Raw genomic sequence first — 26,722 nt, 5'->3', positions numbered from 1 at the left:
ATAAATTGGCAGGAGGATTAGACTACGAAGAAATAAGAATAATTGTAAGTTATTACTGAATAAGAAATAAGTTACACATTCAAAGTAGAGATTAAAACAAATTTCATTGCAAAATATTTTTTATCATTTGTACAGGTATTTATTATTATCAAGGTTTAGAAAATGCATATACTATAATTCTGGTGTTTTCTTTCCTCCATGATAATTTTTTAAAAAATAAAAATCTGTCATTTCATTATTGGAACACTGGTCCCTGTAGCTACTTTGTCCTTTGCTTTCCCGGGTCTAGCTTTTATGTCCTAAGGCACTAGACTGCAAACTACAGAATCAGAATCAAGGGCAACAGGCAGGGTTGTGGTAGAGGACGGAAATGGGGCTCAGGGATCTTTGTTTTAAAACGTTCCTCATCTAGTTCTCATTGCACATCCAGGGTTGAAAACTGCTGCCAAAAACATATATGTATAAATGTCTACTATTCTCTTTACCGAATTCAGGAAAAAATATTCATATTCCAAACATGTCACAGTTCAGCATATACAAATCAATTTCAAGTGTTTAATTCCCTCTGTTAAGGCCAAGGGGACAGTATAATACATTTTAGAAAGATGACTATAAAATTATTCTTTTCCTCTTTATGTTTTAGTGCTTATAGAAGTGAATCATAGGTGTCTGAAAAATTAGACTGCCCATAAATATCTGTTTCCTGATTGATCCCTTCATTTGAACATCGATTCTAGAAATACTTTAAATGTATTAGCAGATTTTCTTTTCTTATATCCATGTGCTGTGAAATATCTTGCACTGATTTTATAATGTTTATTATTTTGTCCTTCAATGTGGGCATAGTACATTTTAAATATAATTATAAAGTCTGAAAAATTTAACACTTTAATTTTTCCTTACAAGTATTTTTTGTAATAACAGTATCACATGCTCTTTTCTTCTAAATTATATAGGCATCAGTTTTTTTTTAAAGACAGGTTTTATTTAGTATATGATCTTGTAATACTCTGTCAGAAGAAGAAAGAGAGTTATACTGTATGTCTGTTTAGGTGAGTATTCTTTTTGGATATGCTTAATAGAAGTATTTGCCCTTTGAACAAGTGTGCCTTCAAATAATAATGAATAAAGGTATGCTTACAGGACATAACCTTTGTGGTAAAGTGCATGTAATACTATATAAGCTTTTCATGATTTAAATATTTACACTTAACCTGAGTTCTTTTATTGAGTAGCACTGTTAAATGTGTTAAATGCCATCTTTAATGTTTAAAACCCCCTTCAATTTAAATGATTTTTAAAAAATTACTCTTCAGTCTATTTATTTTTACCCATCCTAATATGCCCATAGCCATAAATTTCCCCAAGTGACTCAGTTAGCCATGTGTCACTGCATCTCATCATGCGGATATTCTCTGAGTCTCACGTGGAAGTCAGGTGGGTAATTCTCTGGCTTGTACTTTGTAAAGTACATTGTCAAAATTTCCTTACTTCTCAAACTTGTCAAACTTGGAAATCAACACTTGTCGGCTGCCTTATGCCTGTGTTATCTACATAAGATGGAACTATCTATATTTAATTATTTAAATACACCTGAACTAGTGAGGCTTAAAGTAAATAGCTCTATTGTGAAGACTCCTGTTATATACCACTACGTCTTCCCATCATCACTCTCTACCTCCAGTGTCTGAGTACTTATCAAAAGGACCACTTTGATTCTTGACCACTTTTTATGCTATAAAAATCAGTTGACAAGAAATTACCCAAATGCATATTTTGAGGTGCATGTCACATGTAGTCATTACCTATTTCTTGTTACAGTTTCTGTTTCATTACTTTCTCATTTCTTGATGATTGTACTTACTCCCTATCAATATTTATACATGCCTATTTGTAGTTTTCCTTCCCTTAATATTTAACTATTAGGAAGAATTCTTTTTCTCATTAACTGTTTTCTTTATAGTCATTAGTTATATTCTGAAAGATATCAGTCTTGATGTGTATTAAATATGTAATTGTATGTTTTCACAAAAGATCTTATGATTTTTAGAATTATGTATTCTGTATCTAGGTTTTGGAATGTCTTTAGATTTTATCTAAGAACTAAATTATTTCTTCCTCCACATTTTATAATTTACTCCATTGCAATAGCACTTAGAGTGATTGCTTAGGAATTATGTTCTTTTCTTCAAATGATTTGATTACTCACCAAAGAGACTTTTGCAATTATACTTAGTGAAATATTTTGAAGAGTTTTAAGTCATTTTACTGTATAGTACCACCTCCATCCTAGCACTCCTGAAAATACTTCGTACATTTTTATTGACATTATACCAGATTATAACTCTGTTTACTTAATAGAATTCCAGCCTTCACTGCACATGGATGAATCTCTTTGAAGCATACTTTTCAGTAATGAAAACTCAACTGATCCCCCCTCCCTTTCATAGCTTTCTCTTTTATTACTATATTGATCTTTCAGTATCTTGGAAGTTTAAATCCTATATTTTTATATCATGTGTAATTCATTTGTTTTCTTGTCTAAGACACCTAATCAATCTTTACTCAATTACAACATTTCAGCATTGTTCCTATTCTTTTCACTTTGGAGTAATTTTCTCACTTGCTCAGGGATATTGTTTTCAATGCCTGATAGCTAAACCTCATATAATCCCTTTGAATTTTCTCTTTTTGTGGTGACCTCTCTTTATAAGGTTTTTGTTCAGGTAATGTACTTGAAATGAAGCAAACACTTTATCAGTTCTACTTAGTTTTTTTTTTTTTTATTTCTTTAAAGATTTGTCTCAGTCAAAAGATAGTAACAGGAAAAATATTATAGTTATATTGTTTAGACTAGAAGATTGTGGAAAATGGTGAAAAGCCTTGGAAATAATGTTCCTTTTTATAGGCATAGGAGCATCTGTCTCTAAATTATTCTAAATAAAAGCCTACTTTTAGAATAAGAAGCAACCACTGATTTTCATTTGTTTCTTTTTGACAATATTCTTCAGTTTCTTCTCTCTCAAGTGTATTACAGAAAGGGATGTTTCTATCTCTGTAATTCTGTAATTGGTGTAAAATCAGGAGCAAAGTAGCTATGAGTATTTACTTCAAAAATCATCTCTTTTTCTTTACATTGGTGTCCTTTAGTCCAAAGTTTAATATAATATAACCTGATACTCTTTTTTTGTCACATTACAAACTTATTTTTCATAGCAGATATGCTTAATCTTTTCTTTCAGTGAAATATTTTTTTTTTGTTGGTGACTTCATTTATTTTAGAGAAATCCTTTAACTATTCCTACTAAAGCTGTTATTGGATATAACTTTGGAAAAAAATTTGTTTCATATTTTTAAAAACTGAATTGTGATAGCATGAATTGTGATAGCATGTTTTTTTTTACTGTTGTTCTGTTCTGTTTTGTTTTGTTTTGCAGAAACTAAAGGTTTTATTTTTACTTTCCCAAGGGAGGGAAAGGACTAGTTTCAGAGATATGCACCAGTCTGGAGGGGTTAGGGCTTTAGGCTTTTATGGGGTAATGGGGTGGTTGTAGAGCAGGGTGTTTCATTTGGGCTGCAACTTGTAAGTTCCTAGAGCCTCCTGTCCTTCAGGGCACTTCTAGTAATTTTCTAGTCCTGAGGATAAAGGTTCATAAAACAATTAGGATTAATCATGCTCTGTGAGGTCCAGGTAGCTCTGGCAAAGAGGACCCGAGAAAGGGGCTTTGGCCTGTTAAAACTGAAGCACAGAGTGGTAAGTAGCTTGTCCAAGGTCATACAGCTAGTAAATAGTAGGACAGGGAGGACTGGGATTTGATCCCAGTCAGTCTGGCACATTGCTTCTCTGTAGCTTGGTTCTGCTACCCTGAAATGTAGTTTTGCTTGTCTAGGTTTTCTTTTCCCTTTTTTAAATCTCTATTAAAAATATATTTTATTGATTATGCTATTACAGTTGTCCCATTCCCCCCATTTATTCGCCTCTGCCCTGCACCCCCCTCCCACCTGCATTCCCCCAAACCCCACCCTGACCCGCATTCCCCATCCCTTAGTTCATGTCCGTGGGTTGTACATATAAATTCTTTGGCCCTGGCTGGTGTGGCTCAGTGGATTGAGCAGCAGCCTATGAATCAAAGGGTAGCCAATTTGATTCCCAGTCAGGGCACATGCCTGGGTTGAGGACCAGGTCTCTGGTTGGGGGTGTGTGAGAGGCAGCCAGTAGATGTTCCTCTCACACATTGATGTGATGTTCTGGCCATTTAGCTCAGTTGGTTAGAGTGCCATCATGATAGCATGTTTTAAAATAAGAAATCTTATGCAACGCTAAAATAATGGGAGCCATTGAAAATTTATTAATAGATTATTGCTTTTGAAATTCAACTGATTTCTATCTTTTTCTTATTTAAGCTACTAGGAAGGATATCACCTTTTCTATTTTTTGTATAGTGTTCAGTGCTGTGTAACATAAGAGTTCAAGTGACTTAATCTAATGTTTAATCTGTTTTCCACCCACCTCAATCACTGAATATCCTAGATGATGTCACAAGGACATGATGGTTTTTCAGTGATGACTCTATATGCACCTGGTTTGCGTAAGGTTGTTTGATTAATTGATAATTATGAAACAAAGATGGGGACCCAAAATATGTACAGATTGTGATATCCAGATTAAATTTAGAGAAAATCTTGAAAATTTAAAAAAACAGAAGTTGATACTTAATATAAACAGTGGTAATATCAAGTATAGCTCATATATAACCCTAATTTATCTAATTTTACTAATCAGTTATGTAGAGTTCTATCAAAGTTAATCCACACAATGGTCATTTACATATTGGCCTTATTATTATTAGAAAACTCCCTTGGTACTTTTATTGGTGTCTTAGTTTTCTTCCCTCATTATTCTAAAAACTACGAGTAACTTGAAGTTCACAATGAAATAACCTTTTAATGTCAGATAGTGATCCTGGTATTTATAATGTGAAAATTTAGAATGTAATTTCTTTTTTTCTAAAGATTTTATTTATTTATTTTTTAGAGAGGGAAGGGAGGGAGAAAGAGAGAGAGAGAAACATCAATGTGCGGTTGCTGGGGGCCGTGGCCTGCAACCCAGGCATGTGCCTTGACTGGGAATCGAACCTGCGACATTTTGGTTCGCAGCCCACGCTCAATCCACTGAGCTATGCCAGCCAGGGCTAGAATGTAATTTCTTTAGTAAGCATTATTATAATTAATTTTTTTGCCAACTGATCATTGATTTATTGAGATAGTTTCATCTCTGTATAATAAAGCAAGACTGTCAGGTACTGGGTATAAAAAATAATCCCTTAGCTTTTTCCCTATGGTAAATTTAGAGCTTTTATTTGCATCCTGTAAAGAGTGATTGTTTTTGTTCAATCTCTGAAAATAACTTCATAGGAGTAGGCTAGCAATAAAAACTCATATTACAAATTCACTTTTTTGAAGGCTTCTCCTATCAATACTAAAGTTCAGCAACACATTTATTCTGAAGGAGTTTGCTTTTCCTTAGAATCAAGGAGACTTACCTTGTTTAGTGAAGGTCACTGAAGTACGCTGGTGTAGGTTTGTCTACTTTTGGTGAGTAGGAAGTTAATAAAAGATTAAAATGTGAGTTTAAACTACTCATTAAGGTAACTTTATTTTTTAACTCTTTCTGGCACTGACAAACCTGAACTAAATTTAAGTACATTTTGTTTAATCTTAGAAAGTAATCGCCTCCATTTTTTTCCTGTATGCTTGTATTAGTTTGCAGTGGGTGCTATACAAATTTGATGTCTTTGAACAACAGAAGTTTCACAGTTTTGGAGGCCAGAAGTTAAAAATCAGTGTAACTGGGCTGAGGTTAAGGTGTTGGCAGGGACGTGCTATCTCTGTAAGGGAGAATCTGTTCCTTACCCCTTCCAGCTTCTCTTGGTTGTTGGCATTCCCTGGCTGTCACATCCTTACTTGGCCGCATTGCCTTGTCCTCTCTCTGTTTAAAATACCCGTCTTTCTTCCACTCTAAGGAGATATGTAATTGCTCTCCTGGATAATGTGTGAAATCTCTCCATTTTAAGGTCCTTACTTTTATAGGCATCTGCAAAGATCTATTTTTTTCCATGTAAAATATCATGCACAGATTTTAAGGAACAGGATACAGACATCTGAGGGGCCAGTTTTCTTACTCCCCAAATGACAGATTTCTTTCTTCTATAGCCTTACCTAATCTTAAGAGAGGTTCAAGCAAGGATAACAAACAAAACTATGAGCAAATGTATACTCATAGGTCCATTGTTTTTACACAGCATAGTAGTAGTAATTTTAGTTTAATTAAAATGAGATTCAAGAACTTTTTAAAAATTATATTAAGTTATGTTTGTTTTCATTGTATCTATGCATTTAAAATAATTTTATTCTGTCGTATTTGTAAATATTAAAAACACATTCATTTCTTCAGGATTCTAGTCATTGGTAGCATCACCAATTTTCCTCCTTCATAATTTTCCTATTTAATTGTGAACTTTGGATTACTTTTTTCTAACACTTTCTCTTTGTTTTTGTTCCACACTTTTCTAAGTATCACTTAAGATAAATTACAGTATGGTCTATATGTATGTATGTACATTTCTTCTCTCTTTAAATGTATTTATATGGATAGATATATATTTCAGTCACATTTTATACATACAGACAGAATACTTTTATTCACATTGCACATTGGTATGGCTGTACCCATTGTTGTGTATGTTAAATATTTATATATACTGTCAGTTATATTGAATATTTTATATATTTATATATTTATATATGTATTATACATATATATCAATTATATAATGTAACCTAGAGGTAATTTAAAAGAGGAGGTATATTATATAACTTAGAGGTAATTTAAAAGATTGATATTGTTTTATAAACTAGAAATGACTTTGCTTGGTTATTTACTTTAACCTGTACCTCATTAAGTATTTATCTTTATATATTTTAGGCCATCTTTAAGCAGTTTTTTTGAGAAAAGGTTATATCCTCAAAGCATATAGTTGTGGTTTGGGTAGTATAATCTGGGAAAATTGAATAGTATTATTCAATATCTGTGTCTTCTCTCTTGGTATTCTGTATGTTCACTCATGAAACCCAGAGTTCCATACACTGGCATATTCCAGAGTATGCTAACACATCAAATCAGCTGAATACGTTCACTCTTTTTATGTAAAATTGTAGGCCATTTAAGGAGCATCTTATCTCATATTTCTAGTCCATAGAAGCATTATTTTTGGCAAGAAGCATTTCAAAATATATTCCCAGAATGAGTGAATACACACACACACAATTCTTTTTTCTGTTTTCACTATTTTACCAAACCATTTCTTATAGTGTATGTTTGAGTTTTTGTTTTTTAAAGGTTTTATTCATTTATGTTTAGACAGTGGGGGAAGGACAGAGAGAGGGAGAGAAACATTAATGTGTGGTTGCACTCGTGCATGCCCCCTACTGGGGACCTGTTCTGCAACGCAGGCATATGCCCTGACTGGGAATCGAACCAGTAACCCTTTGGTTTGCAGACTGGCACTCAATCCACTGAGCCACACCAGCCAGGGTATATGTTTGAGTTCTAAATGATATTTTATTAATAAAATTTGACTTCATACATGCCACTAAATCAGTTTGGTTTTTGCATGGGTAGAAGTTTCTTTCATTTACTTCTTTATTTACTTTAATAATGTCTTTTGATAGTAACCTCCTATAAGTCAAAGATATAACTTGGCTCATTAAAAAAGAGCCTATTAACATTTTTAGAGTTAACATCCAAAATGTTACAATTTTACAAAATATCTATTTACCCTATAAAAATTTTTCATTATGGTATTAATTTCAGTAGTATATTCCTTTAAAGTGATTTAATATATTTTTAAGGTTTTACTTTTAGCACTATCAATATATTTAAGGGACACAATATGTGTAACATGTTTAACACACCTCTCCAGTGTGTATGCAATTATTTAATCCATCTGTTTGCAATCCTTACTAAAATACTCTTTTTTTCTAATTATATAGAAGCTCTACAAGGGAAATGAAGTGATAACAATATAGAAGCATACAACTGGAAAATAGAAGCTATTAAAACCTCTCTATCTGTAGCCAACCAGCTCAATATTTTTTCTATCTTTTTAAATATTTTAGTCTATGAGTTTGTGTGCATTTACATTAGGAAGATGCAGCACATTATTTTTTTTAACTTTTTTTAAAGATTTTCTTTATTTATTTTTAGAGAGAGGGGAATGGAGGGAGAAGGAGGGGGAACATCACTGTATGGTTGCCTCTCACATGTCCCACACTGGGAACCTGGCCTGCAACCCAGGCATGTGCCCTGACTGGGAATCGAAATAGCAACCCTTTGGTTTGAAGCCCATGTTCAATTCACTGAGCTTTACCAGCCAGGATGTTATTTTTTATAATGAAAAAAATCGCAACCTTTAATACAGGGTAAGACAAAAGTAGGTTTACAGTTGTTCATATGAAAAATAATATACAGGGATTAATAAATAATGATACCAGAATAAACTCTGTATTTCATGTACACACAACAGAAAATATACTTTTTCCCCACTTTGCAAAAATCAATAGTTTAATTTTTAACAACTATATATTACTCAGCCACTTATTTTTTGCTAATGAAAGTAATGCTAAAATTAATAGATAAAGATAAAGTTTTTTTTAACACATTTCTGATTATTTCCACATGGCAAACTTCTATCATTCAAATTGCTGAGTCATTGAGAATTATTGTTTTAATATTTGATGTGTATTGCCAGATTGCTATTCACAACTATTATACTATTTTGTACTCATACCAGCCTTATATAAGACTTGCAATTGGTTATTATCATGTGAACTCTTCTACCCATCAGATATGAGACTTATTGTTGTTAATAGATTAATCAAGCTAGCTCTTTCTTTTATTTTTTTTTTACTTTAAATATATTTTTAACATGTTCAGTTATAGTGGGTTGACATGCAATGTATTTTTCAGGTGTACAACTCAGTGACTAAACATTATATAACTTAGTAAGTGGTCGCTCAGATAAATCTAGTACCCATATGATACCATACATAGTTATTACATTATTATTGATTATATTTTATGTTCTGCACTTGACATCCATATGACTATTCTGTAATTACCAATTTGTACTTTTAAATCCCTTTAATATTTCAACCTCCCTGCAACACTTCTCCGATCTGGCAACTGTCAAAATGTTCTCTTTTTCTGTGAATCTGCTTCTGTTCTGCTTGTTTGTTTCCTTTGTTTTTTAGATTTCCACATATAAGTGAAATCACATGGCATTTGTCTTCTCTGTCTAACTTCACTCAAGCACAGTACCTTCTAGATCCCTCCATGTTGTTGTAGATGGCAAGATTTCATTCTCTTTAATGACTGAGTCATATCTGTTGTGTGTATGCACAACTTCTTTATCCTTTCATGTGTTGATGGACACTTAGGTTGCTTCCATACCTTAGCTATTGTAAATAATGCTGCAATGAATATTTGAATGTATATGTCTTTTTGACATATGGATGTATATGTCTTTTTGATTTAGTGTTCTGAGTTTCTTCAGATAAATAAATACCCTAGCTCTTTCTTTTCAATTTGCTATATAGCATGTGCTATTTTGAGGTTGTAAATTAAATGATATAAAGCCTTATCATGTAAAAATCTTTCATTTGAATTTGAACTCTAGAGAGCAAATATATGTGAAGTACCCTCTTGTCATTCCCCCCATTAGCAAATTTGTGGGCAAAGTTTAGTCCAGAAAGATTATATTCTTTACTCATTGGGATGTCTCTCATGCTGGATTTATTTAGATTTACTATAATCCTTTTAGTTGGTTAGCACAATCATCTAGGAATAACAAATCAAAAGCAAGGGGAGGTTTCTATTCTAGGCAAGTGTATTAGAAAGGTATAAACTACTGTCACAAAGGTACTACCTCCAAAGTTCAGGGACCTAAAGAGCAGAAAAATTAATTTACCTTTTATGTAATGATCTCAGATAAGTATTCTAGATTTTGTGAGAAGCTTTGTTTTACATATTTAGGGACCTAGGCTGTAATTTTATTACTAAGTAAGAAGGAGGAAATTGCATAATTAAAAGTACCCACCCCCCAAAACAACACTTTAGTTATTAGAGATAACTAATAGATGTGTCTAATAAAAAACACTAATAGACTGATGGTTCCCAGAGGAGAAGGGGGTGTTGGAGGACTGGGTGAAAAAGGTGAAGGGATTAAGAATTATAAATTGATAGTTACAGAGTAGCCATGGAAATGTAAACTACAGCACAGGGAATATAGTTGATAATATTGTAATAACTATGCATGGTGCCAGGTGGGCACTGAAAATATTGGGGGGACCACTTTATGAAGTATATGATTGTCTAAGCAGTATGTTGTACTCCTGAAACTAATATAAAATAAACTGAATATAAACTGTGATTAAAAAATAAAATTAAAAAAAGAAGAAAATACCAATAGAAATGAAGAAACATGACTTTTGAAAACAAATACATTGAAGCCTTTCAGTGAATGAGTAAGTAATCTATTGTCAGGTATAGGATTTGATTTTATTCTACCCACAAGCTTATGTTAATCTGTTACTGCTTCATGGATTGTGGCAGCAAACACAGAACTCCCGAGTCTGAGACAAGTGGTTTTATTACTCATGGTACAGAAAACAGTATGTGCAGCACCATATTTGCATTGGTCCCCCTTGCCTTCCAAGTCCCATACGGTTGAAATGGTACGATCCAGATGGATGCTACTCACATGGTTGATTTGCCTCCTAGCTGAGGCAAATCAGCTATTCACCTTGGGGGATCCACTGTTCTATAGCAAATAGTAATCAAGCTTGTTCTTTGTCTTCAAGGAAGGCATCTCATTCCTCAGGGCTGTTTGCTACATATAACTGGACCCTGTCAAAAATAGTCAGGGCCATGTATTCTTGGTATGCTAAGCAAAATAAGTAGAAGTGTAGGAGATTCTTCGAAGGACTATTTCTTCCAACCCCTATCACTCGGTAGCCTCTGAAGATATTTCATCTGTATAGCAAGATAAACATTCCAAAGAATGAGGAAATTATAGTCAGCATGAGGAGAGTCTTCATGTTCTTAAATTTCAAATATTTCTCTACCAACAAATGTCTTTAGAAATAGTTATTCATTTATGTTTATGTTTATTCATTTATGTTTATAAGAGGAGTTTTAAGAAACTCCTTAAGAGCAGCTCTTAGCTATGATTGGCTTCAGTAAGTGGTAGGCGTAATAAAGGTGTAAAAAAATTGATTTTGTGTAAGTTAGACATTCTTTTTGAACATAGGTTTGCCTCCGCCATTGGTCTAAATTATGGTTTGTTGTTGTATCTGGGGGAAGTGCTGTGGAAGTCTGTTAAGAATAAGGAAGTGAGTATTGGAAGTTCTGTGTTCAGCTTTTGGCCGTGCCACTTAGTGACTTTGGGATTTTTGGCAGTTTACATAATCTCACTTAATATTTTTGTCATAAAGATTCTCTGGAATCAAGTGAGATATAACTATGAAAGTCTTTTCTAAGTTGTAATACATTATGCAAATATTTAATTACTAAGAATTATGCAAACTTGAGCTTTTCTCTGTTAAAGGAAACTGAAGAATATGTCTTCTCAATGCTGAGGATATGTATGTTACAACTCCTAATCTGGACATTTTTGCTTGTATCCTACCTACTTTTAGAAGGTTTAATTTAAAAAGAACTTTTAAAAAAGCGTTAATTTCAGTCACTTGAACACTTAGTTCATGTAGCTTACTTTTTTATATAAACATGTGATCAATTCAGTTTTCTAATAGATTCTATATGAAATCTAAAATGGTGGATTCAGTAAAAATTGTGTTTGCATTTTATTCTTATTTTTTATTATGGATGATAATAGTGATACTGTTGGCAAAGGAGTGGATAGCTAAAAGGTAAAATGTTTGTCTTTATATGGGAAAGCACACTTGGAATAGGGTATAGAAGAATTTGAAAAGAGATAGAAAATATTTTCAGTGTTGTATATGTGTATGTTTGTATGTGCACAATACAGGTATTAATCAAAACCATTTTTCTCCTGTAGCTTCTTGAAAATGTTATAATTAATTGCTGTAGGAGGAAAAGGAAGAGATGGTGATATAACTCACCTGTCATTTTTTTATAATAGGGTAGGATTATTTCCTCCTGATGATTGATTTATTGACTGCAGTTCCCAAATAACATTCATGTCTTTTATTATCTACTGTATGCTGGGTTTAATTAACCACTCTAATGGTTGGTTTTCAATGATGGAAATTGCGAGAGAATCATAAAATATTCTAGATAAAAGTTACTTTAAGGGTCATATACTATAGCAGATGAGGAAAGCAAGATCCATAGAATTAAGGTCACACATCTGGATGGTAGTTTAGATTCTTAATGATCATTCCTCCTTTTCTGACTTGTAGCAGTGCTCATAACTATTATGCATTATCTTAAGTTTTGAAGTATTTTAAAACAATAACATTTTGTTCTCTTTTTAGGTAGTTATTAGGAGCAAAAGTGGAGAGATTTTGTATCGTATTTCACCATGGGCGAAGTATGTGGCTCGTGAAGGTGATAATGTGACTTATGATTGGATACACTGGGATCCCGAACACACTTATAAAGTGAGAACAACAGATCTTTAAATAAATGCTTGTCCCAATATGTTTAGGAAAATAAATTTTTACTTTTATAACTTTTATAGTAATGTTTAACTTTTCAATGCTGGTTTAATATTTTATGTCATACTGCATCTGTTTGCTATACATATATTAGATTCTACTACCTGTAGCCAATAAAGTATAAAAGTGATTTTTCTTCCAATCATGTGTTTCTGAGGTTGAGGGGAGAAGTAAAACTAAATCCCTACATAGTGACCTATAAGGAATACTGATTATTTTTTTAAATCTTAAACAAGTTTTCTGATTCATCAAAGACTCTTCAATGATGTGATATTTCCATTGTGATGAATTTGAAGCAGGGCCAGTGTCCTTAAGAACAAGGAATAGTGAAGACATTTCATGAATATTTTAGGGTAATTGTTAAGGCTTTCTTATTCACAAGAGTCACAGGTATCTGTGCGGGCTGGTGTGGCTCAGTGGATTGAGTGCTGGCCTGTGAACCAAAAGGTTGCCACTTCAATTCCCAGTCAGGGCACATGCCTGGGTTGTGGCTAGGTCCCTGGTTAGGGGCCTGTGAGAGGCAACCACACATTGATGTTTCTCTCTCTCTTCCTTCCCCTTTCTCTAAAAATAAATAAAATAAAATCTTTGAAAAAAAGAGTTAGGTATCTTTGTACTCACTTTTCTGTCCTTTAGGTTACTGGGGCTTGTTAAGTGCTTGGCATTTAATAATTATGTATGCATTTCATAGCTGTTGTGTTTTCTCTAAGGCTTAGGCTCAAAACATATCTTCACTCAATGGTGAGGCATAAGCCATTACATGATTGCTCTTTTAAATAGGTTCATTAACATGATTCTAAAAAGGATTTTGTTTTTCTCAAAAGAAAACTTAATGGATGTAACCAGGCTTTTTTTTTTTTTTTTTTTAATGTGAAAACAGTCCTAGAGTTTTGTCTGAGTTGATTCACCTTTTCATCTAACATACTTAAATCGGCTACTTGCATTACTGTCATACTTGCATTCCTGTTCTAACTGTATACCTAATTTTATACTTTGTAGCTTAAGCATTCCAGGCCAAAGAAGCCAAGAGGTCTACGAATTTATGAATCTCACGTGGGGATTTCTTCCCATGAAGGAAAAGTAGCTTCTTATAAACATTTCACATGTAATGTACTACCGAGAATCAAAGACCTTGGTAAGTAATAACTGTGATATTTGTTCAGATAAAATTTTAATGAATCTGTTTTCTTATTAGAAAAGCTAATTACAAGTGTCTCCTTTTGTGTTAAGAGATTAAATGTGTAATAGAAATGAATTTTATTTTAGGCTTCTCAAATTGCCTTGTAATAGTGATAGCATAGAAAAGAGAAATGGTATAAAAATAATTCAATATATTATTCCAATTACAATTTTAAGTAATGTTAACTAGTAACATGTAAAATCATAGATAAATACGTAAGCATAATTACTTTTTTATAAGAGAGAACTTTTATCATTTAAGTGGTCATTGAGTAAAGCCTGTCCATTCCAGTTTCATGGGGAAAAAAAAATTGTACATTTGTAGGATGAAAGACGACTGGAATTCATTTTTATATCCAAGTCATTGTACATATGGCTCTTGTCTGGATGACATTTTTGACAAATATTTGTGGTAAATCTTCTGTGTGAAACACACTGTTGTAGATGTTTGGGACCATGATGACACAAATCCTGTCTTCGCGGGAATAACTGGGAGGGTGAATGGCGTATTGCTGAATTATTGACTCAGTGTGCTTTAAACCTATTCTTTTTCTATTTATAGCTATGTGTTTTTTTTTTTTTATCATTTACAGCATATTAGCACCTGCTCCAATGGCTAAGCAGGAAGATAAAGTACATTTAATTACTGTGCTTTTGCTAGGCAGTCCAAATTTTGGTTGCAAGAAAGTTTTGTAATTCATGGTTAAAGTTTTCAGTTATATACAGATTGTAATTATCTGTGATACTGAGGTTCATTTCCAGAAACCAAAATTAAATAATGTATGGAGAATTTAACACTGATTATGTTTGATAGATATTATATTAAAATTGTTGTATTTGAGATGTTCTACTATTTTATAATATAATAAATAATTTATTACTTTTTTCTTGTAGAAGGTTCAGCAGAGTAAGGATTCTCTCATTTATCTTTGTGTTCTAATTACCTAGGCTAGTATTCTGAACATAAATAAATCTAGGAATGATTAATACCATAAAATTAACAATAAAACTATAAATTGTTATTTGATTATGAGAATAATATTTATTGTATAATACAGAACTAAACTGCAAACTTTATATTTTGTTATAAAATATATAATTTATTTATGTTATCTGAGCAGTTTATATATATTTCTATCAAGCCAAGTGTAGTTAATTTGAATTTTTTTGCAGTAAAAAGGCAATTGTAAACTTTTCAGCAGATTATGAACCATGGAGTTTGTTATTTTTTTAAAATTTATCAATCCCTAATTCTGAATGTGAATTTATAATTGTTCTATTAATTATGTGCTGAACTATGTGCACAAGAAGCTATGTTGACCTGAATTGGATTTTGAGAATGGGATAAGACTATTTTCTATACATTTTACAGAAATATAACTTATAAAGCAATCAAATCATATTTGAAAATTATTACCAAACATACTTGGAAGAAGAAAAACCTGATTTTTTTAGTTTTTTTTTAAATAATTTTTTCTCTGATTATTTGCTTACATTAAAAACACATTAATAAGTACATTTAAAAGTTACAGATTTTTAGAAAAGGCAGTGCCTACCTTTTTGAGTCACTTTATTTAGTGTTAGAGTAGAACATTTTCAAATAGAAGAAGGAAGGCTGTTGTGTGTAGCTGTATGTGTGCTCACATATGCACGCAGGCAACTTTAGAGTCATTTAATAGGTGTAAGAAATAGTGGAAAGAGAATAATTAATGCTAACTCTGTAACAGCTCTTTTGCGGGAAAATGGATTTGTTGCTATGTCTTATGGTATATAGAAGAATAACAAATATAAAGAAAAAAGTAAAATGAAAAGCATATGGCATGCAATTGGTTACTTTTATTTAGCATTCATAATCTTCAATATGAATATTACAAGTACAGCTGAAGTTTAGCATATGGAGATTTCTATCTTTAATATTCTAAATCCAAATTAAGAGTCTATTTGCATATAATTTATTACTTGTTAAAATGAAGACATTTGAAATAGCTAGTTAGAGGATAACTCTCAAGAACTGTTTGATTTTGTTAGAAGGTCAGACAAGCAAAAGATATTAAAGTAGTAGAACTTTTCAAAATGACCAGGTCATTTATATGTAAATGATTATGTGTAAAATGTAATGTCTTCAGAACAAGGATTCTATGTTTATATATATTTTTATTCTTTTTCAAAATGTGGTTTTAATCTCTATTTGACCTTTGCTCATATAGGGTACAACTGCATTCAATTGATGGCGATCATGGAACATGCCTATTATGCCAGTTTTGGTTACCAAATCACAAGCTTCTTTGCAGCTTCAAGGTAAAAGGAAAAACTCATTACATCCATTCTTTTTTGAGCAAAAAGTTAAAAATGTAGTTTTATAGTTTATATGATGTCATTTTGTAACCTGTTTTAGGGTTAACAGAGTTAACATAAAGTTAGCATTTTTAAAATCATAGAGTTTCATCCCATCTAGTCTTAGAGGTTGACCTTGATTAATGTTGCTTTTCATGAAATGATTTCTGATCAAGAATATTCAGTTGTTTGCTGAAATTTTCATGATTGGGAAGCCCAAGCTTTAGTTAGAAAATCATGTCTTGCAGAAGCCTTTACTGCCAGAACTCACATCTTTTTATAGGAAACGATTGACTCATATAGGAAGGTGACTGAGGAGTCCATTGGTAGGACATGGGCCTACCATTCACAGAAGGACTGTCCTTCCCAGGCTGAAGTCTAAGGAATGGTGCCTTCTGTGCAGAAAGATACAAGGTCTTCTGTGCAGAAAGACACAAGGTCTTCAGTGCAGTTGAAGAAGTGCTGACCTGAATGATCACAAGGTGAACATGTCTAACACTATTTTGGCCTCTTGGCAAATATACTGAGATGGCATAGAGATTTTCATCCAATAATTCTACATATTATGATTTCCACCTGCAGTAGAAGCAAATGTCAGGGTGATATACTAGCATAGAATCAGAGGTCTGATCAGATTAGATTAGATTAGATTAGACAGGAATTAATGTTAGCACTGAGATCTAAAGCATGATTAAAAATTAACTTGGGGAGGAGTAAAGTGGGACTAGTTAGATAGAATTCAAGACAAAAAAAAAACAGTATTCATTTACTTGCTTTCCTTTATTGTAGTTCTTCTTGAATAAATTACCTTTACTTATTCTCTCTAATTCCTCCACTTTTCTTCTTTCTTAAACTTATTCCAAGAAGTTTTTCACCTCTTCACTGAAAGTGCTCTTTCCAGTGGTACTGATAGCCTTCATGTCATCAAGTCCAAAGATAAGCTCTTACTGTCAGCAGCATTTGGCACAATTGGTTATTCCCACCTCCTTGGAACTTTTGCCTTGCCTTTTAGAATACTTGACCCCCTTTCTTGTGATCTCTTTCTTATTTCCTATGCTCTTTTTGGCCAGTAAAGATTGTATCTACCAGTGCTCAGCCCTTGGTTTTATTTTCTTCTCTGTTTATATGAAGCATCTCGGGTCTCATTAAGTCTCACACATTCCTTTGGCTTAAATACACTTTATATGCCAACTCCCAAATTTAACTCTCTAGTTCTGATCTTTGTTCTGAACTTCAAACAGTATCTATTTGACATTGGGATATCTAATCCTTATGTAATACTTAACACATCTCAAATTAAATTGTTGATCTTATCTTCCATCCTACTCCCCCAGTCATCTCTTCTAGTTCTGTAAATGTGAACTTCATCTTCCAGTTGTTCAAGCCAAAGACCTTTGTGATATACATGTCTCTTCTTTTCTGTCTCTCTAGTTCTAGCTATCATAAAATTTAGCTATCTGTAACTTCAAAATGTGTCCCACATCTGGCTGCTTCAACTGCTACCACTCTGTTCCAAGTTGCTGTTATATCTTACCTCTATTAATTCAATAGCTCTTTAACTGGTCGCTCTATTTTCTCTTATCCTCCTATTCTTTCCCTAGTCTTTCTCCCTCCATAAACTTGGACTACTTTCTGCATAGTGGCCACAGTAAACATTTAAAAATAAAAGTTATATCATGTCACTCTTGCAAAGAACCTTCTAGTGATTCTCTTTCAAAATAAAAGCCAAAGGGTTTTTTTCTTTTTTTTTTTTCACTTTTTTAAAAGATTTTATTTATTTTTAGAGAGGGAAGGGAGGGAGAAAGAGAAAGGGAGAGAAACATCAATGTGCTGTTGCTGGGGGCCATGGCCTGCAACCCAGGCATGTGCCCTGACTGGGAATCGAACCTGCGACACTTTGATTCACAGCCCACACTCAATCCATTGAGCTACGCCAGCCAGGGCTGCCAAAGGTTTTATATTGGCCCATAATACCCTATACCACAGGTCTTGGTGGCCCCTGTGGTCTTAACTCTTGTTCATTCCACTCCAGCCAGCTACAGTAGCATATTTGCTGTTCTCCAAATGCCCCTAAGCTCATTTCTATCTCCAGTGCTCTTTCTCTCTGAGCACTCTTCTCATTAACTATTCACATGCCTTGCTCCCTACTTCTTTAAGGCCTTTGCTCAAATATTGCCTCATGAAACTTTTATAGTTGTCCTTATTCAAAATAGCAAACCTGCCCTTCTTGCCATTGGTTTTGCTTCATTTTTTTAAAGATAAGTTACTGCCATCTGAGAGTCCACATATCTTGCTTATTTGTTTTTCCCAACTAGAATGCAACATTTATAGATGCAGTGATTCCTATTTTATTCACTGCTGAATCCACAGAGCATAGAAAATTTCATGACATGGTAGATAGCCTAACAAGTATTTGTTAAACAAACGAATGAATGAATGAAACTTTAGTAGTGTTCATTCATTGAACATGATGTTCGCTGAGTAGAAAAAAGGCTTGGTGGCTAGGATAAGGAGAGGAAGTGGTAGAATGTCATAAGTCTGAAGTTATTGGAAAGAGCCACATTAAGCAGTACAGTAGGTCATGATTAGGATACTGATATTTATCCTGAGAAGATGATATAATCTTACTTTCATTTTTAAAATACAGGTCTTGCCCCCCATTAGAGTTGGCTATTAAGAGAACTGCTGTATACTAAGCACTGTGCTGCACCATGCATGGGAAACCAGTTAGGCACAGCCCCTGCCCTCAAGAAGCATGTGGTCTAGTAAGGAAGAGCCACAGAAAACAATCATAAGGGTTACCACTTAACAAACTATAGAAATCATCCCTGAAAGTATAGTCTTTTAACGGTGACCATTTAAAAGATAAAGATGATGCTGTGGAAAACTGTAATGCTGAGATTTTACACAGATTAAGAAAGGACTCCCTTGGATTGAGTGTGGGATGCAAACCAAAGCATCGCAGGTTCGGTTCCCAGTTAAGGCACATGCCTGGGTTGCAGGCCATGGCCCCCAGCAACCACACATTGATGTTTCTCTCTCTCTCTTTCTCCCTCCCTTCTCTCTCTAAAAATAAATGAAAATTAAAAAAAAATCTTAAGTCAGTGAAAACCTTTAAAAAAAAAAAGAAAGGACTCCCTTTTGGGTGTGATTTTGTTCTCTTTTTTAATGTAGACTGGAAAACTACTTTTAACACAAACACATATGAGCTATAACTTTTCAGCTTGGGTGGTGTCACACATGGCATTTTCTCTTGGCCTGTTGGTACCTGGGCACATTTCAGTTTAGGAATAAGTAAATGAAGGAGGGATGACCTCAATCAAGGCCCCAAAGACTTTCAAAGGGACACTCTAAGAGTTCACATAAGCCCAACCATATAAACTCAAAGGGATGGCCGTGCCTGTGCACAGGAATGGCCATATTCCCAGGATTAGTCAGACTTGGAGATGGAAATCAGTAACTCTGAGTATAGAAAAGTAGGGTTCTATAATCTAATTGTTCAAAATGTGAATTTTTCCTGGCATATAAATCTGCATTTAATAGCTTAATTGAATTCTTTATTGAATGCTTTTAAATTTGCTCAATAGCAAATATTAAGCAACTTTGACTTTTACCTGTCATATGGTATTGCATATTTAAAATATGTAGTACAGTACTGATAAAACAAATGATTCATAGTAAATGATTGTCTGTTTGCTTTCAATATGATATAATCTTGTTTTTGTTGTGTTCTTTATCTTTAGTCGTTATGGAACTCCTGAAGAGCTAAAAGAACTGGTTGACACAGCTCACTCCATGGGTATTACTGTCCTCTTAGATGTGGTACACAGCCATGCCTCAAAAAATTCAGAGGATGGATTGAATATGTTTGATGGGACGGATTCTTGTTATTTTCATTCTGGACCTAGAGGGAATCATGATCTTTGGGATAGTCGATTGTTTGCCTACTCTAGGTAGGTACATATAATGTTGAAGTGTTTTCTTTATTTAAAATTAATTTTAAGGAATTTCACTAAATTTGTTGTGTCTGTACCCTCTCACTGATTATTTAATTTCTTAAAATGAGTTTTTACAGTTTTATAAAGAGCGTTTGACACACAAATAGAATTTAATTTGTTTTGTATAACACATATTCATGGTAAGTTGCATTAAATTTTAGTTTTATAAATCTTTTGCCATTTAAAATATTTTGGTGATGTTCCCACATAAAAGGATTAGTGTGAAGCATTTTTTAATATCAAAAAGACTGTCAGGTTGAATTAACCTTAGCAAGTCTCCCTTTAATAAAGAAATACACATGGTTTTAAGTAGGTTAATTTTAAAAATCATACTTCATGTTTTGCTATCTTAATAATACCACCATGTTTTAGCCTGCAGCTAAATAATTATAACTGTAATAACAACTAACATTTATAAGTATGTAAACAATATGTCAAATATGATGCTGAATGTTGTAGCTATATTAGCTACATATTTTATTTATTTCGAATGACAACTCTACTTATATACAGTAAGTACTATTGTTTTTCTTTCTTCTCTGGTTATATTTTGCTTGCTTGTAAGCTAAGTACTATTTTTATAGCCACTTTACAGATAGTAAACTAAGGGATACTGTTAAAACAGTTTGGTGAGATTAAACACATCTCTGACTTCTTTTACCATCTGAGTAAAAGTGTGTTTTAGGTGATTAAATCTAAATAGCATGATATGGCAAAAAAAAAATTAAAAAGCCAAAATACTCTCAAACTTGTGTCTGTTATTTATCATAAGTGGAAATGTAGAGAAAATTGTTATCAGGCATATTAAAAGTAGCAGAGCATCAAGTAATATATAACTGATTTTTAAAATAATAAGTATTTTGAAAAGAATTTAATGAATTTTGTGAATGTTTTATATTATATAAACATTCACATCCCTGGAAAATGAGTAGTGTAGAAAAATAGTTAAGCAAATAATTTGATAAAATGAAGAATTCTAATCTTTTAGTACAAATTAGATGACTTTTACATAGATGAAATTGTTTCACTAATTGTTTCACTTTTCTTAATATCATACAGTTGTGTATTTCATAGCCATGTAGGAATCACTCACACCAGATGAAGCAGCATAATGTATGAGAGAAGACATAAGAGGCAAAAGCTGGTGGCAGGGTTCCAGGCCTAGCTTCACTCTAGTATGAATCAATTAATCATTGTTTCTCAGTTTTTTCATTTTAAAAAAGGAGAGTTTGGGAGCTAATAACCACTCCTTCTGTAAAGGTATTTTGTATTTTGATCACTTTTTTGAACATTGCCTTTCACAGTATGGATTTATAACAAGTAAAAAGGACTGAATCCAGCTATGCTAATTTTGTGATATAATCCCACTAATTACATTATTAGGTAAATCTTATATATGTTGATTGTGGACAGGAAGTTCAATTAATTGAACTCTTCAGTTTATACTGGATGAGTAAGAGTTAACTCTATCCTGTAGAACTATGCTTTATGAAATACATTAAATGTTTGAGTTTGATTGTAAAACAGTTGTTTCATAGAACTGTATCTTAAAAAGAAATACATTAAGTGGGTAAATTTCATGTATTGAATTCTTTATTTTATTAAAATATTCACCATAATGTATTTTCTGTACCATAAGCTCTTGAAATCTGAAGTTGTCAATTTTCTAAAGAAAAGGGATTATACATATTTTTAAAAAAATTTATTACAGAAGTCAAGACATAGTTATCATTTTTGTTTAATTCATGGTTTCTTTTGTTATTGAATTAACTATTAATCTTTCTCAGGTGCTTACTTTTGGTAAATAACATATGTTATCATTTTAACTTATTATTATTTTTATGGTTACTATTTTTGACTTTGCTATATCGTATAGTTTTAGTCCTCTGTAAATATAGTTCCACTTAAAATGAATTTCTATCATTTTAGAAGGTCTATTTAAATTTCCAATTTTTTAAAAATTACTATTTCTTACATAGGTTTATAATATTGGCTATAACATAACTAAATACTATAGCTAAAAATCCTATGAAGCCAATGTATATCCTAAAGTTAAACAAATTCTTATATACTTAAATTCTATAATATATAAAATACTAAAGTTTCTCATGTTCTTTGAAATATTTTCTCAATATTACATGCAATTTATGGAAAACTTTATTCACAAAACTTGTATTATTAACCTGATGACATTTATTAGGCTTTTTACATTCATTTTCTTCTGTTCTCATTGTTTATTGTACATGTATAATGTCTGAGTCATTTCATAATCAGCATTTATGATTCAAATCCTACTCTGCTATTTTGGTTATCTATTGCTGTTCAACACACCAGACCAAAATTGAGTGACTTCAGATAATAGCAGTTCATGTTGTTTCTGTATCTATAGTTTAGCCACAGTTCAAGCAGAACAGCTGTCTTTTCCATGTTGTGTCAGCTAGAGTGACTTCTTTGGGGGTGGAGCATCTACTTTAAAGATGGTTTCCTCATATGACTGACATTTGGTGCTGGTTCTCAGCTAGGAGCTCAGTGCTGGCTGTGTGTTAAAGGGCTTCAGTTTCTCCTATTGCAGCCCACTCTACTGCTTACCTGGGTATCTCACAAGAGTGAGGGTTTCAAATCACAGACATGGATGCTGCCATTTCTTTTGGTCTGGATCTGGAAACTGACACACATAATTTCTGTTAAAAAGTATTGGCCAAACTGTTACAGATTCAAGGCATTGGGAACATGGACTCCTTTCCATGAAAGGGACATGAAAGAATTTTAGGGCTATGTTTTAAAGTCCCCATGTCTAACAAGTTGACCACACACACTGAATGTGCCACTTCACAAATTCTAAAGAGACATATTGGAATACCTTTCTATGTGGAAATACTATTTTTCTCAACTATGTATCTATTGTAGAGTATTATGTCTAAAATAGGCATTTTTTTAAAAAATACATTTTTTCTTCTAAAAGTAATACTATTGTTAATTAGAAAACCTATAAAGGTACACAAAATCCAGTATAAACTTATTATTCTTTGTAAATAACATATATTGTATGTAAGTGCCTCTAATGAACAGCCCTTTCATGCACGTACACGTGAAAAACCAAACCTTCACTACGACCCTTCCCACAGAAGAGCTACTCCGCCTATAATTTTAGTTTGTTCCTTATCTGGATGAATTCAAAAACTACAATGCATATATTATATTTTGAAATATGAGTTATTTTCCAGCCCTTACCTCTGATATGTTGATTAATGTAGTCATTGAAAAGTATATATGAAAATGGTACATGGTGTACCTAAGGCCTAAGCCTCTTTTATGAAAACTTCTAATAATTTTTGAAATTATTATATTTCCTGTTTGAAAAAAATAATCTTATATAAAATCATCTTCTGTAGAGATATGTTGTTGATGCTCACTCCATCCTATCTATATGTCACAACCTGTCACCATTTATAATCTCTGATTCAAGTGGCATCATCAAAGTTATCTGAATTAAATCTCATTCTGAGTAATACCAGGGATCCTGATTGTGCTATATCACTACCTGCTATGAATAAATTTTCAATCAGGAGCTGCCCATGTTTTAATTTTCTGTCTACTTGGCTGAACTGCCTTCTAGCTCTGCTAAATTGCTAATGACAGTTCATAACAGAGATTGGGTTGTCCTTCCTTTCGTTGGTAAAGAGAACTTTCTGACAAATCTGTCACCCTTAAGTTTCAGAAGTTTCTAGAGTAAGAAATAATGGATATAATTTAGAGGTCTCAGTTTTAAATTCGGTTTGCATATGTACCTGGCACTACGCAAGTGCACTTGATAAAATGACAACTGCAGAGTCGTTGAGCTTAAACAATGATTTTACCTTAACTGTTACTACAGCTTCAAATGAGTACCTTTTCTTTGTTGAGTATTTCTTTCAAAGATAAGATATTGAATCTCAAAAGACATAATAGAGCTAATGTACCCGAACTTTACATTTGTGTACAAAAGTAGTATAATCGGATACCATGTGTGTATAATGTGACAACTATTAGGCAGGAAGATACTCTAATCTTATCTTGAGTTATTAGAGCTCCTTTCAGAAACAGAAATGAGTCCAGTTTGCTTTTTTGGTGTCATAACCACATCCAGTAAAATACTCCTAGTATAGGCACTATAATATTTGGGGCTTCTTGATCATGCTAAGTTTTTTTCTACAAGTTAGACTGTAGAAGGAAATTCATAGGGGCTTTTTCTGCTCAGACTGAATAATTTAGATCTTAAGGTATTCTTATTGTATAGTGTGTCTTTTTTAGTTTGTTAATATAGTGAATTACTTTTATTGGTTTTGAATGTTAAGCCAATCTTGCATTCCTAGGATAAACTCTCAAGAATATAAATGCTAATATTCTAAACAAAATTTTAGCATATTATATATGATACTACACTGTGACAGAATCAGTTCTTAATAATGAATTTTAATTTAAGGCTTATTGTGCACTTGATATATTAGCTACTGAGGGTATGACACCCTCATGATCAACAAGATATTTAAACACTAAGCATTCTGGACATGATTAGAAACCTCTAAAATTATTATTTTATTTTATTATTTTTAATATTTATTGTATTTTCCCATTATTACCATTTAGTCCTTGTATACCCATCCTCCTTGGCAATCACCACAGTCTTGTCCCTGTCCATGAGTCCTTTTTTCTCAATCCCTCCAAAGAACTTTAAAGTCCTATGCTACTCTGTGCTTCCATCAAAGCAAAAATGAAAAGCCATGTGCCATCTGGTGAAATAATTGCTCTTTTGGCTGCAGTAAAAATAACCAAAGTAACACAGAGACATTAGTATAAGATAGGTAAATATGGACAACTGCCCTTGTAAACATTTTGGTATTATGTGGAAAAGTAGATTCACATGTTCTAGGATGCATTACTAGATGTATATGCTTGGGAAACTTCTGAATATATGCTTATTGGAAGTTTGGGGAGAAATAAAAATTAAAAAAATTACTCCCTCAGGATAAAGGTGACATTTTAACAATTAATTTGAAATAACGGCTTTGAAAGAAACTTTGGTTCAGAGAAAACTTTTGGTACAAAATATCAAGAAAAAGTGTTCATCATTGTGATTTTATTTTCACAAATGATTTCAGTCTTAAAAGTAAGTTCTTTTATTTGCATGCCCATGAATCTTGCAGCAGTTTTTGCAAAATCTTTAAAAATAATTTCAGTTAATAGTTTATCCTAAGCCCATTGGTTATAAATATAAATGTTAGTATAAATATAAATGATCATCTTCTGGTCACTTGGTAAGATTCTCTAGCTTCAGAGGAAATGAAAATATACAAGCTAAACTGAAAGGCAATAGATGGTGAAGGAGTTGGAAAAAAAAGTTTTATAATTGGATAGTCATAGCATTGATCCTTTCCATTCATTTGTATTGATGTATTTTAGTGAGCTACTACAGCCAGGACAAGCATTAAAAACACATATCAAAATAATTTCAACTTTAACCAGATCTTGATTATTTTATCTTTATTTTAAAATTGGTTTATTTGTATGTATGAGTTTATAGTATGCTTAATATATGACTAAAGTAATAAGTATATAAAATTTTAAAATAAGTGTGTGTGTGTATATATACATATATATATATATATATATATATATATATATATATGGAGGACTGTGCTAAAAAAGTTTTTACTGATAGAGCACATAGTCAAAAAGGCTTACAGATTATTGAATTAGAATTGCTTAGTTAAATTAAACATCAATGATTTTTTAAAACAAGAAAAACTTTTGTTTCTGATCAATTTATAAATTTATTGATTTGCTCTTGATAAAGATATTAACCATCTACTATTTCATGTCTTTTTACATTTTTTAATTTTTCCTATTTATTGAATTTATTTGGGTAATACTAGTTAACAAAATTATACACATTTCAGGTATACAATTCTACAATATATTATCTGTACACTATATTGTGTGTTCACTAACTCAAATTAAATCTCTGTCCATCAGCATCTATCCCCTTTGTACCCTCCTTCACCTCCCAACCCTCTCTCGCCCCAGCACTCACCACATTGTTGTACATGTCCATGAGTTTTTTTTTCTCTTTTTTCCTCAATCCCTCCATCTACTCTTACACAGTCCCTTACCCCAACAGCTGTCAGCCTACTCTTTGTCTATGAGTCTCTCTCTGTTTTGTTTGTTAGTTCAGTTTGTTCATTAGATTTTGCATATGAGTGAAATCATGGTATTTGCCTTTCTCTAACTGGCTTATTTCATTTAGCATAAGGCTCTCCATATTCATCTATGCTATCACAAAGGGTGAGATTTCCTTCTTTTTTTTCTCTCTCAGATAATCTAATTTTATTTATTTTATTTTTTATTGTTGCTCTATTACAGTTTTCCCACATTTTCCCTTGTTGCTATCTCCCCTGTCCCCCTCCCTGCTCCCA

The 26,722-nt window shown here is 32.6% G+C and overlaps 1 protein-coding gene across 1 annotated transcript in view; it reads left to right on the top strand.

Moving 5' to 3' along the window:
- GBE1 (1,4-alpha-glucan branching enzyme 1) overlaps positions 1–26,722 on the top strand; it is a 268,090-nt gene that overhangs the window by 122,848 nt on the left and 118,520 nt on the right. The window contains exons 4-7 of the mRNA XM_045851712.1: positions 12,577–12,702; positions 13,759–13,894; positions 16,146–16,236; positions 20,016–20,225. Coding sequence (XP_045707668.1) covers positions 12,577–12,702; positions 13,759–13,894; positions 16,146–16,236; positions 20,016–20,225 — 563 coding nt within the window. The remainder of the gene's footprint in view (positions 1–12,576; positions 12,703–13,758; positions 13,895–16,145; positions 16,237–20,015; positions 20,226–26,722) is intronic.

Source organism: Phyllostomus hastatus, unplaced genomic scaffold (genome assembly GCF_019186645.2).
Source record: "Phyllostomus hastatus isolate PE091 unplaced genomic scaffold, TTU_PhHast_1.1 phas_contig_86, whole genome shotgun sequence".
NCBI lineage: Eukaryota > Metazoa > Chordata > Mammalia > Chiroptera > Phyllostomidae > Phyllostomus > Phyllostomus hastatus.
The sequence above is the reverse complement of the archived record's forward strand: the minus strand, read 5'-3'. Positions and strand labels throughout refer to the sequence as shown.